At 40.9% G+C, this 17,109-nt stretch overlaps 1 protein-coding gene across 2 annotated transcripts in view; it reads right to left on the reverse strand.

Moving 5' to 3' along the window:
• LOC124605787 (serine--tRNA ligase, cytoplasmic) overlaps positions 1-17,109 on the reverse strand; it is a 58,604-nt gene that overhangs the window by 24,932 nt on the left and 16,563 nt on the right. For both annotated transcript variants that reach the window (XM_047137681.1, XM_047137688.1), the window contains 3 exons: positions 10,423-10,665; positions 6,579-6,719; positions 4,765-4,920 (listed from right to left, as the gene is read on the reverse strand). In XM_047137681.1, the coding sequence (XP_046993637.1) occupies positions 4,765-4,920; positions 6,579-6,719; positions 10,423-10,665 (540 nt within the window). The remainder of the gene's footprint in view (positions 1-4,764; positions 4,921-6,578; positions 6,720-10,422; positions 10,666-17,109) is intronic.

Below are 17,109 nucleotides of genomic sequence, written 5' to 3' on the forward strand. Positions count from 1 at the left end.
GTCTTTGATGTAGGATGGGAGTCTGCGGGTGATAGGTTGGAGGTGCTGGTCTACCAGAGCTGAGATACGTTCGGTTGGGGCTTTGAAGCCTGCTACAATGGGACGGCCAGGATGGTTCTCTTTGTGGATTTTGGGTAATAGGTAGAAGGTAGGGGTACGTGGCTCAGGTGGAGTGAGTAAGTCTATGGAAGCCATTGTGAGGCCTTGTGAGGGACCTTGGATTTTTAGGATTTTTTGCAGCTCAGTCTGGATGGAGGGAATGGGATCCTGGGTAACAGATTTGTAGGTTGAGGTGTCGGAGAGTTGACGCAGTCCTTCTGCCACATATTCCACACGGTCAAGTATGACAGTTGTGGAGCCTTTATCCGCCGGGAGGATGACAATAGAGCGGTCTATTTCCAGCTCCTTAATGGCATGGGATTCAGCTGGGGTGATGTTGGGGGTTGTCGGGATGTTCTTCAAGGAGGACTGGGAGGCAACACTGGATGTGAGGAATTCCTGAAATGTCTGCAAGGGATGGTTTTGGGGGAGGGGAGGAGGATCCCTTTGAGAAGGCAGTCGGAACTGTTCTGGACAGGGTTCAACACTGGGTCTAGTATTTGGGGGCTGTGTTTGGGTAGTGAAGTGATATTTCCAGTTGAGGTTCCGGGTGAATGAGAGGAGATCTTTAACCAGGGCAGTGTGGTTGAATTTAGGCGTGGGGCTAAAGGTTAAGCCTTTTGATAGAACAGATGTCTCTGGCGGAGAGAGGGATCTGGATGAGAGGTTTAGGACTGAATTGGGACTGGTGATATGTGGCATTTGACTGTGGTTATAGTTGAGATTTGGTCTGTGTGGGGTACGTGCTGGGATGGGGAGATTGAGTAGGGTGGCTAGGCTAGGTTTGTTGGCTATGAGGGGGGTTTGTTGAAGGTTCTGTTGTGGTTGGTGTTTGTGAGGGATAGGGAGAGGGACCCCACTTCTTAGGTGTTGCACTAGTACTGTGTATAGTTTTTTCAGGTGGTGTGTGGCATGGAACTCAAGTTTGCAGCTGGCTTCTAGGATGATGTTCCTGAGTGTGTTCTCCAAGCAAGGGTTTGACAGGTGGAGGACTTTGAAGAGAGATAGGAGCTGTTGGGAGTGGTGGTTACATGAAGTAGTGCAGAGATTCAGGACAAATTGGGTAAGGGCTAAGGATTGAAGGTTCTGGAAGTCCAGGAGAGACTGGTGGAAGGAGGAATTGCACCCGGAGATGGGAACTTTTAAGGTAAGCCCTTTAGGGGTAATTCCAAAGGTTATGCAGGACCGGAGGAAAAGTATGTGGGATTGCAGTTTGGCTACGGTGAATGCATGTTTCCGGAATGAATGTAAATAATGTGGCATAGGATTAGGGTACATAGTGGGTAACTGGTGGGTAGGGAAATTAAATAACTAAAGTTGAAATAGTAATCATAAGAAGGAATAAAACGCGGAGGGAAGGACGAGAAGGAAAGAAATTGTGTTGGTAACGTTCAATACCAAAGGAAGACCACTAAATAAGAAAAATACGGAAAAAGTTGACCAGACCAAGCAAGTATGTCCAGATCAGGGGAAAAGAACACACGTCGCTTAAAAACCGAGATAGCGAGTGGCGAAAAAAAGATCGCGCGTGCCGCAAAAAAGATCGCGCGTGCCGCAAAAAAGATCGCGCGTGCCGCAAAAAAGATCGCGCGTGCCGCAAAAAAGATCGCGCGTGCCGTAAAAAAGATCGCGCGTGCCGCAAAAAAGATCGCGCGTGCCGCAAAAAAGATCGCGGGTGGCGCAGAAATGTCCCAAAAAATTTTCTTGTGGCAGAGAAAGATAGCCAATGGCACAAAAATATTGGCAGCAACAAGAAATCGACGGAAATGGATGATACTGGTAGGTGTAGAAGAGATTGTTGGCAGTGATTGTTGGCCGGAAAACAGCGGATAACGAACGTTAAAACTATGGAATGTTGAATAAATAAATCAATAAATAAAAAAGAGAACAGGACTATAAACGGAACAAGATAATAGGAGGAAGATGAAACTAGCACAGTTGGTGACGAAAATATTTATTTATGTAAATATAAAACACTGAAGAAGAGAAAGTGTTAAGATGACAGACGTAAGTGATAGCTAACAAAAGGGACAAAACAATGAAGGATGTGGACCATATAGGTGATCTAAATGATTAATGGAAAATCTCATATGAGATGTGAAACAAATACTAACAAAGAGATAGAGGGGCTGGCCAGTACTTATCTCAGCTCAGTACAGCCGATAGATACACACAAAACACATAAACAGAACCGAAAATTTACGTTCCTAGCTTTCGGAACAAATGTTCCTTCACCGGGGAGGAGAGAGGGGAAAGAAAGGGAAGAAGGGAAATTACACAAACATCCCACATACCCATGGTCTCTCTGCCCTGTGCCTTTGTAAAAATTTCGGCAAGATTTATCTCTGGCTTCAACCAGCTCTCCGTACCTATAATAATTTCAGCTTCAGTGCTTTCTATCAGCACTTGAAGTTCCGGTACTTTACCAACGCAGCTTCGACAGTTTACAATTACAATACCGAATGCTGCTTGGTCCCCGCATGTCCTGACTTTGATCCGCACCCTTTGAGGCTGTTGCCCTTTCTGTACTTGCCCGAGGCCATCTAACCTAAAAAAACCACCCAGTCCATGCCACACAATCCCTGCTACCTGTGTAGCCGCCTGCTGTGTGTAGTGGACTCCTGACCTATCCAGCAGAACTCGAAACCCCACCACCCTATGGCGCAAGTCGAGGAATCTGCAGCCCACACGGTCGCAGAACCGTCTCAGCCACTGATTCAGACCCTCCACTCAGCTCTGTACCAAAGGTCCGCAGTCAGTCCTGTCGACAATGCTGCAGATGGTGTGCTCTGCTTTCAACCCGCTAGCGAGACCGGCAGTCTTCACCAAATCAGATAGTCGCCGGAAGACAGGGAGGATATCCTCCGATCCATACCAACACACTTCATTGGTGCCGACATGAGCGACCACCTGCAGATGGGTGCACCCTGTACCTTTCATGGCATCCGGAAGGACCCTTTCCAAATCTGGAATGACTCCCCCCAGTATGCACATGGAGTGCACATTGGTTTTCTTCCCCTCCCTTGCAGCCATATCCCTAAGGGGCCCCATTACGCGTCTGACGTTGGAGCTTCTAACTACCAGTAAGCCCACTCTCTGCGACCACCTGGATCTTGCAGACTGAGGGGCAACCTCTGGAACAGGACAAGCAGCCAAGTCCGGCCAAAGATCAGTATCAGCCGGAGACAGAGCCTGAAACCGGTTTGTCAGACAAACTGGAGAGGCCTTCCATTCAGCCCTCCAGAATGTCTTTCGCCCCCTGCCACACCTCGAGACGACCTCCCACTCTACCACGGGTGAGGGGTCAGCCTCAATGCGGGCATTATCCCAGGCACCCACAGCCGTAGTCTGATCGGGGGATGCGTGGGACGGGCTGGCCGTCCATGACATGACAAACACCCGTCCGGACCCCCACAGTGATGCCCATTGGCTACAGCCTCAAGCTGTGTGACTGAAGCCAACACTGCCTGAAGCTGGGAGCGAAGGGATGCCAACTCAGTCCGCATCCGAACACAGCAGTCGCAGTCCCTATCCATGCTAAATACTGTTTGCAAAGAACGTCTGAACTAATCTACAGAGAGTACAAATAATTCAACACAACATTTAAATGGTTATTAAAATACAAGATTGCCTAATAAATGCAGTAATTCTGCTACTTGCGCCCTGCTGACACACTGCTTGGTGGCAGAAGGAGACTACACGATTTTACACTATTCAGGTACTAAAATGCGATGCTACAACTCTCAAATACTTCAATACGCCCGAAATTTATGAATTAAACTATGCAAGTACCCAAAAACACGCAAAGAAATTAAGAATTAAACTATGTAACAAATAAGTGAGCTAAGGGTATACGACTTGCTGCTGGCAGCTGCTTATCCAACGGTGGCAGGGAGGTGAGTAGCCTCTCTTTACAATCCCCTAAGAATCCAACCACGGAAGTTACTGAACTGAAATTTGGTATATAACCATCAAAGACCATGTAGAACCTTCACACCAAATTTCATTATATTTGGAGAGGGTCGAGTCGGGACCCCTGATCCCCTTGATGTGGAATGAACCAGTAGCACAAAAGTGATTTTCAAGACAACCATAGGAAAAAGAACTATTATAAGATTATGCATCCTGCAGGGATCACAAAAATTTGTCACACTCAAGGAGTTACTTTTGCATCATGTGGTAAAACTGCCTTGTCCACACGTTCATGGGTAATACACACACACACACACACACACACACACACACACACCTGCCTATGTTTGTAACTGACTGTATGAACACATTCTCATTCAGCTTTCCATGGAGAACCTTCATCACATCATCCTAATATCAGTGTTTCATTCTTCTTGGGGACTTATTAGAATACTTAATGCATTGTTTTTTGGGACAATGTAATATAAGAACGCTTTCTGGTATGTTCTATCCATTTCCAGCACACTGACAAAGAGGCTGTTTCACAGGCATTTAATAATCATTTTATCTCAAAATGTTCAGGACCTGACAGGATCTTCTCTACATATATATGTTAGCCATGCATGACAAAGGAGAAAAAACTATTTTTTATATCTTTGTAGCATATGTTTACAATTAAGTTGGCATATTCCAACTGGTACAATGACAAAACAAGTACTTATAATGAGTCAATACTTTCTTAGCAATGCATACCTTGTAGAGTTCTTCATCAAATTGCGAAAGTTGGGCTACCTGCTCCATAACCTCTTTCCGCATGAAGAATGGAGTGTACAATGGTTTATAGCCACGGCTGTACAACATGTGAAGTGATAACTGCACTAGACCATGCTGCATGAATACTGCTGGCCCCTGTAAAAAAGCTTTGCTGCTTAGTCACAATATTCCTCTTAATGAAATTAAAAAAAAAAAAAAAAAAAAAAAAAAAAAAAAAAAAAAAAAAAAAAAAAAAAAAAACACCATAAAATTCTGTCTGTATTTAAAGCATGCCTAGATCAGAATAACAATCTGATTAACAGTTTATTGTTCACCAGGTAATAGAAAATCAAAGTACGAGCTTTGGTACACATTCTACATGAGCTACAAGTTACAGAACAGAGCACAGTTCCAGCATTCAAAATGTAATCAACACAAGCATGGCAGTGATCAGTGATTAAAATACCAATGTATTATGCCAAATGGAAAAAAAATTATAGTGTGAGTACCCGAAACATATCTCGTCATAAATAAAACTTTACAATACATGGTTGGTTGCTGTATATCAAGTAATGACGTATAATAGTGTGTTGTTAAGAAGAACAACGCAATATTTTTTCAGATACACACGCATGCCCGAAGTAACTGTCACTGCGGCAACTACAGCCGTTATGAAATACATGAAATGTATTCATAGTTGCGGTGGGGGACAATGAAAATTTGTGCTGGACCAGAACTTGAATCCACATTTCCCGCTTTATCTGAGTGGTCTCCTTAACCACCTTGACTACCCATGCACGACCCACAGCCAGACCCAAATTTCCGTACGTCATTGTTCCTACATCACAACCTGTACTTACATAATTCCAGTACAGGGCGGACATTTTAACTTCAAGTTGTTGGCTGGTATTAGTGGATAAATATGATATTTCGAAACTGAGTGTCATGATGACTTTGAAAATCAATACTGGGGGTTGTAAATTGATCTCTTTTTTTTTTTTTTTCCGCAATCTCGTTTGTGCAGGACCTTTACATGACTTCTGACTGTTCTTGAATGAACATGAATTGAATTTATAGTAAAGACAATTTTTTTTCCTCCTCAATGGGCAGAAAGAAATGTAGTAACCCAGAGTACAGGCATTGCACCATCCAATACTGGGTTATGTTGATTTAGTTAGATGGCTGGCTTGGCACTTCACAGGAGCCTGCAAACAGTGGGCACTGGTGGCTGCCAAGTCAAGTCCGCTGACCCACAATAAAATAACCCTCAATGGCTTCACAAGAAAGAAAGTAATGATAGAACCAAACATCATGATCACTAATGAAGCAACGTCTCTATGCCTATCGATTGAATTTCTGTCCAAATTCTCAATGCCACTACTAACTTCCTTTACATTTACTCCAACAAAGTAGAGCAATAAAATGATGTTTGGTTCTATATAAAAAAAAAGGTCTGAAGAATGTGTTGGGGGTTACTGGACATTCTCTGTGTGTCACATCCGAGATCCTCTGCCTGGAGGACTGCTGCTAACTGCAAGCTGACTGGTCACTGCCACACCTGTGCCTGGAGCCACCAATCTACAAAGCCACTTCCTCAGCTACTGGGCGTAGGCTATGCTGACGATTCCTGACACTCAAGCTGATCTTGATTCACCATAGTACATATAACCCTATACAATCACCATCCCAACAATAAAAAGCATCTCAAAACAGACAACAGTACTCATTACTCACTAAGAAACAGATTTTGTGGGTATTACATCTGCCAGTGTATTCTGTTACATGACCTGTTTCAACCTGAAGTCAGTGTATACCTTGAGAAAATATGCTCTTCCGCCAGAAACTGTAACTCCTCTTTCACCATCCATTCCATCAATCATGTAGATTAGGTCAACATGAGACAACTTCTTGCGGTCAGTACAATTCCCAACAACTTTATCGACTGGATTCTCATCCTTGAAGGGGAAAAAAAAAACAATAATCTCATTAATACATCAAATTTTAAATCTATTTTAAACATATTCCAAAATGCTTTATTTACTGATAATACTGGCAGTTAATTAAACATTTTTAGTACTTCAGATGTAATCAAAATAAGGGAAATTTACAAACTCTGATAACACAAAAACATTGTGAGGTACATTAATTACAGATGGAAGGGGTACCTTGTGGTGTTGCCAAAAGCTTCCTCCAACCACAAAAAGTGAGAGGCAATTCAAAGTAATAAAGCTATTTTTGGGAGAAAGCAATCACATAGCTAACTTGTAGTAGTCATTGGTGCTCATGTTTACTAATGGCAAACCACATAGTGTGCTTGTGCACGGTACACTGCAAATGTTGCAATGCACCACCACGTCAAACTGGTAGCAGCCAGAAAACACAAACTGCCTGCAATGTGTGGATACTTCTTTTTCTGTTTTTGGTTATGCCTCACAATGACAGGTTTCATTCATGATATAGGGGAGATGCTGAGTCGCAGATAGGCAGAACAAAAAGATTCTCACAATTAAAGCTTTCAGCCATTAAAGCTTTTGTCAACAATTGACCACACACACACACACACACACACACACACACACACACACACGCACACAGACACGCACGCATGCACGCACACTCGCTCGCAAATGCAACTCGCACAAACAAGTACAGTCTCAGGCAACTGAAACCACACTGCGAGCAGCAACATCAGTGCATGATAAGAGTGGCAACTGAGTGGGGGTAATGAGGAGGCTAGGGCGGGGAGGGCGAGGGATAGTATGGTGGGGGTGACGGACACTGAAGTGCTGCAGGTTAGACACGGGGAAGGGGAGAAGTGAGGGGGGGGGGGGGGGGGGGAAGTAGCTGAAAATGAGAGAAATAAAAAGATTAGGTGTGATGGTGGAATGAGGGCTGTGTAGTGTTGGAATGGCAACAGGGAACGGACTGGATGGGTGAGGATGACGACTAATGAAGGTTGAGGCCAGAAGGGTTTTGGAAGCGTAGGATGTATTGCAGAGAAATTTCCCACCTGCGCAATTCAGAAAAGCTAGTGTTGATGGGAAGGATCCAAAGGGCACGTGCTGTGAAGCAGTCATTGAAATGAAGGATACCATGTTTGGCAACATGTTCAGCAACAGGGTGGCCCACTGCCCATTTGTTTCTTGGCCGCAGTTTGTTGGCGGCCAATCATGAGGACAGACAGCTTGCTGGTTGCCATGCCTACATAGAATGCAGCACAGTATTTGCAGCTTAGCTTGTAGATTAAATGGCTGGTTTCACATGTAGCCCTGCCTTTGCTGGGATAGGTGGTGTTAGTGACTGGACTGGAGTAGGTGGTGGTGGTAGTGGTGGTGGTAGTAGTGGTGGTGGTGGTGGGAAGATGTATGGGACAGGTCTTGCATCTAGGTCTATTGTGGGAATCTTTTTGTTGTGCCTATCTGACACTCAGCACCTCTGCTACGTGGTGAGTAGCAACTTTCCTTTCATAATATTCTTACATTCCATCCTAGAAAAACCATTGTTTGTTTTTCATTCATGTCATGCACAGTGTTCTTGCACTTCACTGGTTTGGTGAAATAGTTATTAATGAATTTGTTTTAATTATGGGATATTTACTGGCGTCAACAGAAATATGGGGGGCAGTTATCTGCTTTGACGCATGACATAGCTGTGCTGTAGTGTGTGATGTCATGGCTGCTGGCATATTTGAAATGGATTGTGTCTGAAGAAAGCATTTTGTACTATTTGTGGCACTCCGTGGTGTTGAATTTCAACATATCAGATTTGCTTTCGTGTACTGTCATCGTGTGATAGGACTGATGTATTGGTGATTGTTAGGCATTTTATACTACTTGTGTGCTTTGTAGTGGAATTGTGGGTTTGGAGCTTTGTTAGTGAGTCAGGGTAGTGTTGGTAGTTATTGGCTACATTTTTATTTTCGGCTATCATGGTGTTAGTTCACTGTGTTGTTAATGATTGAAGATCTAGGTTTTCCTTTGTATTTGTTTTGATGAGGAAATTCACTAGTATATTGTTGCATGTGCAGTAGCTGGTGATTTGGCAACAAAGATAAAGATCCTCCATTTGTATGGACTTGTGGTTATGAAAATCAAGTGCGGAGTTTGGGAGAAATTTACGAAGTTAATCAAAGTTGCGTTTTTGCGCCAGTCTAGATTTACATTTTGGCTGGTAAACACCTTATACATTTTCTTTTTATATTTTGGTCAGAAGTACTGTGTGTGTGTGTGTGTGTGTGTGTGTGTGTGTGTGTGTGTGTGTGTGCGTAACTCACATACAGGACTGTGTTTTGTTTCTATAATGAAACTGATGTTAATGGAATTTTTTGATGAATTTGCAGGATGTGTTATTAGCCACAATTAACAATGATTGATCAAGATTGACAGGTTTTGTGGATATAATTCTAGCTATTTTGTTCAAGTTACATTTTTGTTAATAGTTAGAGCAACAAGTTTGGTTTTTTGGTATTGTGGAATTTGTTCCAGTTATATTTGTGAAGTGAAGGTCTTAATCCAAGTTTTTCGACCAATCTGTTGTTTCTTCATATCCTGAACTTAATTATAACTATATAAGTCAAGTGAAGTTTTCTATACTAGTCTTTGAAGCAAGTTGTGGTTTGGGGTATTAGGAAATTTGCATGAGCTACACAGATGAATTTTTGATACTAGCTTTTGGAGAACTATACTGTGGACTTCATTTGAGCTATCTAGCTCAAGCGAAGTTTTCGACACCAGCTTCTCGAGCAAGTTGTGGGATCATGGTCTTCATTTGAGCTACATAGGTTAAGGAAAATTTCTGATACCAGTTTTGAGGATTTCATGTACTCTTGACTTCATGAATTTTTCAATAAGTTTTTGTTTGAGTATATATTTTATATTATGAATGACGTTTATTTCATTTCTCCATGCCAAAAACCATTGAATCCCCACATCTGTCCGACTAGTTTCATGTTGTTCTTAAAGTTATTTCGGTTTATATTCTGTAATGGGATTGTTTTTGTCTGTTCACATCTTATGTGTGAAATCATTGCAGCCATACTGCACAAGGCCAAAATGGCAGTGTCCACTATTTGATCCACGTCAAAGCAGTCACCTGGTATCAGACACTTTGCTCATTCTCTTGGTAATACTGAAAGACACACACACTGTTGGGTTGGAAGGAGATAAATTTATTTGCTATAAGCAGAGCAAATGGTGTAAACAAGCTGAAAATATTATTACATCTAATGTTTACTAAGGGTTATCCACCTAAGCACTAATTTATGGGTTGCTGCCATCTACCTGTCACAGCAAAAGATATATATCGCCCAATAATACAATCTGGGTGCACTCGACCACGAGTATGTCAATGCTGTTGTCACACCTGAAACAAAGTTACTACTTTTCCTTCAATCGAAAGATGATCATCTCATTATTACCAGCTTCTAGTCTTTAATTTTAATTCTTATGATCACTCACAGCAGAATTACCATGATATTCCTCAGGATAAGTGTGTGGAAGGCCCTCACCAACTTTTATCACAATTTGCATTAAATGCATTACAATTCGATTTGAAAGACAGTATGAAGTGAATGAGTAAATACATTCTGAACTACACTCATATACAAAGCCTCTGAACAAGTCTATGATTTCATCAAATAATTTTATCTTTTACACTCACCTCATCGTTGCTAATGTGTACTGAGCTGTGTAGAATGTTGCCAACCTCCCTTAATGCTGCATTTCTCTTCATTTCAGTGGACTGGATTTCATCCTGCTTTTCTTGGATTTTCTTTTCGTAAATCTCACGCAGACTTTTAAGTTGAGTAACAGTCAAATTTCTAGCACCATCTATAGTGATACTGTTCACACCATCAATAATTTCCTGTGGCAGGTCACAATTATCACCTTGATTCTCACGTGCCTGAAACAAAACAAATGAACATGGTAGCACATGATTCTGTAACATTTAAGTATGTGGGGGGGGGGGGGGGGGGAGGGGAGGGGGAGAGGAGGCCTTGGGGGGAGGGGGGGGAGGGGAGGCTGTGAACACACATGGACATAAAACACCTTCAGTGGTGGAGAAACGAAACCTTGTACATGGAGGAATAACCTTCAGGAATTTCAAAGTACACAAAAGCATGGATGACACTGTATAAATGAAGGATCTTGAAACACACTGAAGATCTACTGGACGGACAAAATTAATTAATGTTAGTTGCATCACCCCGTAGTTGAGATTTTGGAATAATGGACACACATTATGTTATAAAAACTTGTGGTAGGAGCTTTGATGCACACACCATGGAAGGGCAGAGGAAGAAAATTATGCCTACTAAAGACAGAAATTCTAGGTGTAAGGAACATCAGAGTGGATTATTAAAGTAAAGCAACAAGTTGAAACTTGAAGACAGGCAACGATCAAATAATATGCTGCAGATTTCATGTCATGAGGATGATGATATTGTGAATGCAAAGGTTGCAGCAAAAAATTTTAGTTTTCAATTAACAACAAATCACATATTAGACAACATTTTCACTGTTGTACAGCAACAAATTGCTGCCTATGCAAAGTAATTTCATTCAGTCTATTTGTCTTAGAAACATTTTTTTAAGTGATGAATCTGGAATTACATTTCAGTGTTAATTCTACAAGCATTTCAACATGGGCTGAGAAGGGCAGGTTTCCATAATACAATTTTATTATGGAAAAGAAATTTCAGAGAAACAGGTTCAGCTCTAGAGTGAAAGTCAACTGTTCATCCAATATTATTCAGAACACCAGAAAACATTAGTGAGTAACACATGCTGTGAAGGTTTGTCAGTGTTAGCCAGCTCATACACATACTTCTGCTATTGCAGTATAAGGCAAATACTTAACATATTTACACTGTCATTCATACAAAATGACTTTACTCCAGCGACTAAACATTTGAAATTTCACAAATGCATAATATTTTCAGACTCTGGGTTGGATTCTCATGATGGGTGACAAAGCTTGTTCCCATTTAGCTGATTATGCTAACAATCAAACTTTCAGTGTTGCATATCCACAAAAAAATCATTTTTTGAAAATATAATAAAGTGGATAGATAAAAAAAATCTACTCACCAAGCGATAGCTGGAGAACACACGTGGGAGGTGTTTAACTCTGCAAACTGTCATAGCCAGTGGCTCCTCCTCCTGGCAAAAGAGTTCAAGGGGAATGAGGAGTGATGAAGGAAAAGGACTGGTGAGATTTAGGATAATAAGTCTGCCCTGACCCGAGGTTCTGGGTGACTTTTCCAAACCCTACCCCTTTTCCTAAACCTCACCAGTCCTTTTCTTTCAGCCCTCTTCCTTCGTCTTCAACTCTTATGATAGAAGAAGAAGCCACTGGCTCCGGAAGCTTTGCAAACTTTAATACCTTTTATATGTGTGTTTTCCTGCTGTCGCTTGGTGATTGGATTTTTTACCTACCCAATTATATTATAAACTTCCACTGTTGGTTAGATATAACCCTGGATGTAAATACGAAGATCTTCACAGTGACAGCATGGAGTTGTGGAAAAGTATGTGATTGGGCCATACTTCTCTGAGGTGAATGTTAGATAAACAGTTATGGTGACTGCAGAATGTTATCCACCACTGCTTGAGAATTTCCTGGTACCTGAACTAAGATGACACCAAAATAGCAATCAAATGTGATTCCAACATTATGGAGAAACAATTCAAACTGACAGCATTGTTATGAATTCCTTGACAGTTAAATTCCCTGGCCACATAAATTCTCAAACAGTGACATTGCTTGGGATGTGGATTCCTCAGGCAAGGGCGCATGTAATTCTTTTTGTATAAATACCTTAAATTTAGCATTTCACACATACTGAACAAACTTGAAGGTACCACCTCCCCAGAAATCTCTACCACACCAAAACAAGTGTTAGGGTGTGTTTATGGCGGCTTGGGAAGACTACATCACGGGTGCACAGTGAGATACGACCACTATTTAGATTATGTCATTTCCAAAATGTAATACTTTGTTTTATAGTCTTATTTTTATCGCTCTTTAACGGCACATGAACCTCAATAAGTCGTAGCAATAAACATGTGACAAACTTGTGTAATAAAAGAGGCATCATTAATTAAAATTGTTGGATCTTTCGCTGGACCCTATATTACTGAAAATCATAATGAACATTCTTCAGCTTTGTGAGAATCTTACAAGCAATATAATTTTATCTTATGATGAACAGTGCATATATTCTGCCAACAGATTGTGATTATGTCACACTCAGAGCTGGATCCAACCTCCGGGGATTGTTAGTCCCATAGTATCGTTCGAGGGCTTTGTGCTGCTTGGAAGAAAGGAACGAGCCTTGACAAGTCGAAGCTTTGAGTTGCAACATGAGGAATGTTCAGATTTCTGAATCAGAGAGCACTGTCTGGGGAGGATCTCTAAATCTGAGGCTGAGTATGGCACATGTTTCTAACTTGGCATATCTGTTATATGAACATATATAGTTTATTCATTTAATATTATACTACCATTTTCTTAATCTCTTACTGAAAGGACAGCCATGGCCAGTGTAAAGTTACCAAGAAAACTCTGCTACAACATTTTTTTTTTTTAAACTAAGATCCTTCCATTATACGAGATGCACTCAATCTTTGTGCCTTTTCCAATGTCATTTATATGCCTTCTGCACTACTCATAAAACTAAAGAGAAACCACATGCCTAAAAATCTAAAAGATTACAGTAATGATAATAGATCTACGTAAAACCTCAAACATTGCATAATGTAGCAGATACATGAGAACTTAAATTACAACAAAGGATTCTGTAATAAAGGGAAAAGCAACACACAGAACATCATTAGAGAGTCAGACTTTCTCTGCAGGTTACTTCAACAGAGACCACCAATGAATAGCACAAGACTTAAAACAAACAGATTACTCTTCTTTTTACGCTGAATAGCTGAAGTACCTCTTCATATTCTGTACTGTGGTTAATGTTAGAAATGTCTGACTTATTACCTGACTCTCTACTCCACCTTAAACATGTTTTACAACTACTGTCTGCACTGTCAAGGAAATCAATAGCACTTGAAGAAAGCCCAGTAAAGTGTGGTGTACCACAACTTTAACTTATAAGGAGACAGCATAAATAGCAAGTTGTATTTTAACTGTCTTAATTAATTTCTGTTAGTTTCTGATATGAACCATGCAAACATCACCTTAAAGAATGTATGCTTGTGCACTCCAATTTATGCGACTCCTCACTTACAGACTTGACTTTGTCAGCCTTGCTCAGCATTATACTTCTATCCTTTTTAAAAGACAAAATTCACTCAACTACCACAGCCTCGTATTTCGCTTACTCTCTCATTAATTAGTTTGAGTTTGTTTCATTCAGTACCATTTCAGCATTCCCCCCCCCCCCAAAAAAATCTCTCCTCCCCCCCCTTACATGATCACTTATCTACTATTCCTCCTACTTTCTACAAATCCCAATAGTAGCCTCCTTTCAATAACATTGTTTTTGTGATCTGCAATCTGAAGACTGGTTTGATGCAGTTCTACATGCCACTCTATCCTGTGCATGCCTCTTCATCTCTGAATAACTACTGCAACATACATCATTCTGAATCTGCTTAGTTTATTCATCTCTTGGTCTCCCTCTACATTCTTACCCCCCCCCCCCCCCACTTCTCTCAAATACTAAATTGGTGATCCCCTGATATCCTTTCAGATGATCCCTTCTTTGGTCAAACTATACCACAAATTTCTTGTCTCCCCAATTCTATTCAGTACTTTCCCCCAGTTCTATTCAGTACTTCCCCATTAGTTACTTCATTGACCCATCTAATCTTCAGCATTCTTCTGTAGCACCACATCTCAAAAGCTTCTATTCTTTTTTATCTAAAATGTTTATTGTCCATGTTTCACTTCTGTATATGGCTGTACTCCAGAAAAATACCTTCAGAAAAGACTTTCTAACACTTAAATTTATATTTGATGTTAACAGATTTCTCCTCTTCAGAAATGCTTTTCTTGCCATTGCCAGTCTACATTCTATATCCTCTGTACTTCTGCCATCATAAGTTATTTTGCGGCTCACATAACAAAACTCATCTACTACTTTAAATGCCTCATTTCCTAATCTAGTTGCCTCAGTGTCAGCTGATTTGACTACATTCCATTATCCTTGTTTTGCTTTTGTTGGTGTTCATCTAATATCCCATTTTCAAAACACTGTCCATTCTGTTCAACTGCTCTTCCAAGCCCTTTGCTGTGTCTAACAGAATCATAATGTCATCAGCAAGCCTCAAAGTTTATATTTCTTCTCCCTTAATTTTAATTCCTACTCCAAATTTTCCTTTGGTTTCCTTTACTGTTTGTTCAATGTACAGACTGAATAACATCAAAGATAGGCTACAACCCTGTCTCACTCCCTTCTCAACCACTGCTTTCCTTTCATGCCGCTCGATTCTTATTACTGCCATCTGGTTTCATCCAAGTTGTAAATAGCCTTTTGCTCCTTGTATTTTACCATTGCTACCTTCAGAATTTCAAAAAGAGTACTCCAGTCAGAATTGTCAAACACTTTCTCTAAGTCCACAAGTGCTCTAAATGTAGGTGTGCCTTTCAAACAATGGCAAATCCAGGACCGAATGTAACAATATTATCAAAAGGATAGTTGGTACTAATCATATAGCGAGATGCTGAGTTGCACGTAGGTACAACAAAAAGACTGTCACAAAATAGCGTTCGGCCAAAAAGGCCTCTGTCAAAAATAGATCTCACACACACACACACACACACACACACACACACACACACACACACACGCGACCACACAACCACAGTCTGTGGCAGCTGAAGCCACACTAGTCATCAGCATCATAGTGTGCCACTAGTGTGTCTTCAGCTGCCACAGACTGTGGTCGTGTGTGTGTGTGTGTGTGTGTGTGTGTGTGTGTGTGTGTGTGAATAGCTCACATAATAATAGCAGCTGAGTATGTTGGTATCAGGCCTTATCATCACTATATTTTTCTAAATTTTCTCAAGTATAAATATATGTTGCCGATATTTTCTTTCAATATAGTTATTCAGTACACCTATTTTCTTCACAGGATGTATAGATGGACATCAATTTCCTGTCTATATTAAGTTTAGGTTCCCCTCATATTTACACTGTATCCAGAATTTCTATCAGGGACAACTTTAAAGTGGCATATTTTGTATATTCGTATTCTGTTTAGCCAAGAATTCAAACAGAATATATCATTTTTGTTTGTTTGCAGGAACATGTCTGCAGTTTTGATAAACATTGAAATTCCCAAGCCACGGCACAGAAGCATGCTGCTACAGAAGCCAAAACAAAATGGTGCACAGTCCAATGATGAAGCAAAGTATGAGGTCTGTTCAAAGAATTTCAGAACATGCATAATTTTACGTTGATGGTGTGTTGGAGCTAAATGCTGTTGGCATACCTGCACAAGCCTGTGTTTAATGTGTAACTGCTGAAAGTTTCACTGTTGTAAGTTTGTTAGATATAGTTCAGTGCTGTATTGAGCAGAATGTTGTGTTGCACAGTTTGTGAATTTCGAGGTGGCAGAGTTAGAAGAGCAACACATCTGCATTAAATTTTGCATGGAACGCAAGAAAACATTTACAGAGACACACTCAATGATTCAGGAGGCCTAAAGTGATGAACGCTTAAGCTGTACTCGGTGTTAGAAATAGTTCATGAGGTTTAAAAATGGCCAGACAGAAGGTAAAAATCCTGACACAGCATCTTGAAATGGAAGTTCGTCGTACAGTTTATGAGCCAAGGTCAGAAAGACCTTGCCTTGCAATCTGTGAAGAGATTTTGGACTGTGCAAATGAGAATGAAATGTTCCTTAAGGAGAACATAACTGGTGATGAGATGTGGGTCTAGATGTTGAGACCAATGGGTTGGGAAAGGTTCTCAAAGACCAAAAAACGCTAATCAGGTAGGGCCAAATGTCAACACCATGCCGATGGTTTTCTTTGACTTTCAAGAATTAGTTCAACATGAATACATGGCACAGGAACAAACTGTTAATCAACAGTACTATCAGGATGTGCTGCAATGCCTGCGTGAAAATGTGAGAAGGAAACGGCCTGCAATGTGGTGAGACAATTCATGGTTCTTGCTTCACAATACGGCACCCGCACACAAAAAACAAAATCACTGTGCTGCCTTATCCTCTGTATTTTCTAGACCTGGCCTCTGTGAACTTTATCTCATTTCCGAAGTTGAAAACCCTGTTGAAAGAATGAAAATTAGCAATGATAGATGAGATAAAAGAAAATACGCAGACAGCACTTGCACAATTCAGCAAGGAGCATACCAAGAGT

Source organism: Schistocerca americana, chromosome 1 (genome assembly GCF_021461395.2).
Source record: "Schistocerca americana isolate TAMUIC-IGC-003095 chromosome 1, iqSchAmer2.1, whole genome shotgun sequence".
Taxonomy (NCBI): domain Eukaryota; kingdom Metazoa; phylum Arthropoda; class Insecta; order Orthoptera; family Acrididae; genus Schistocerca; species Schistocerca americana.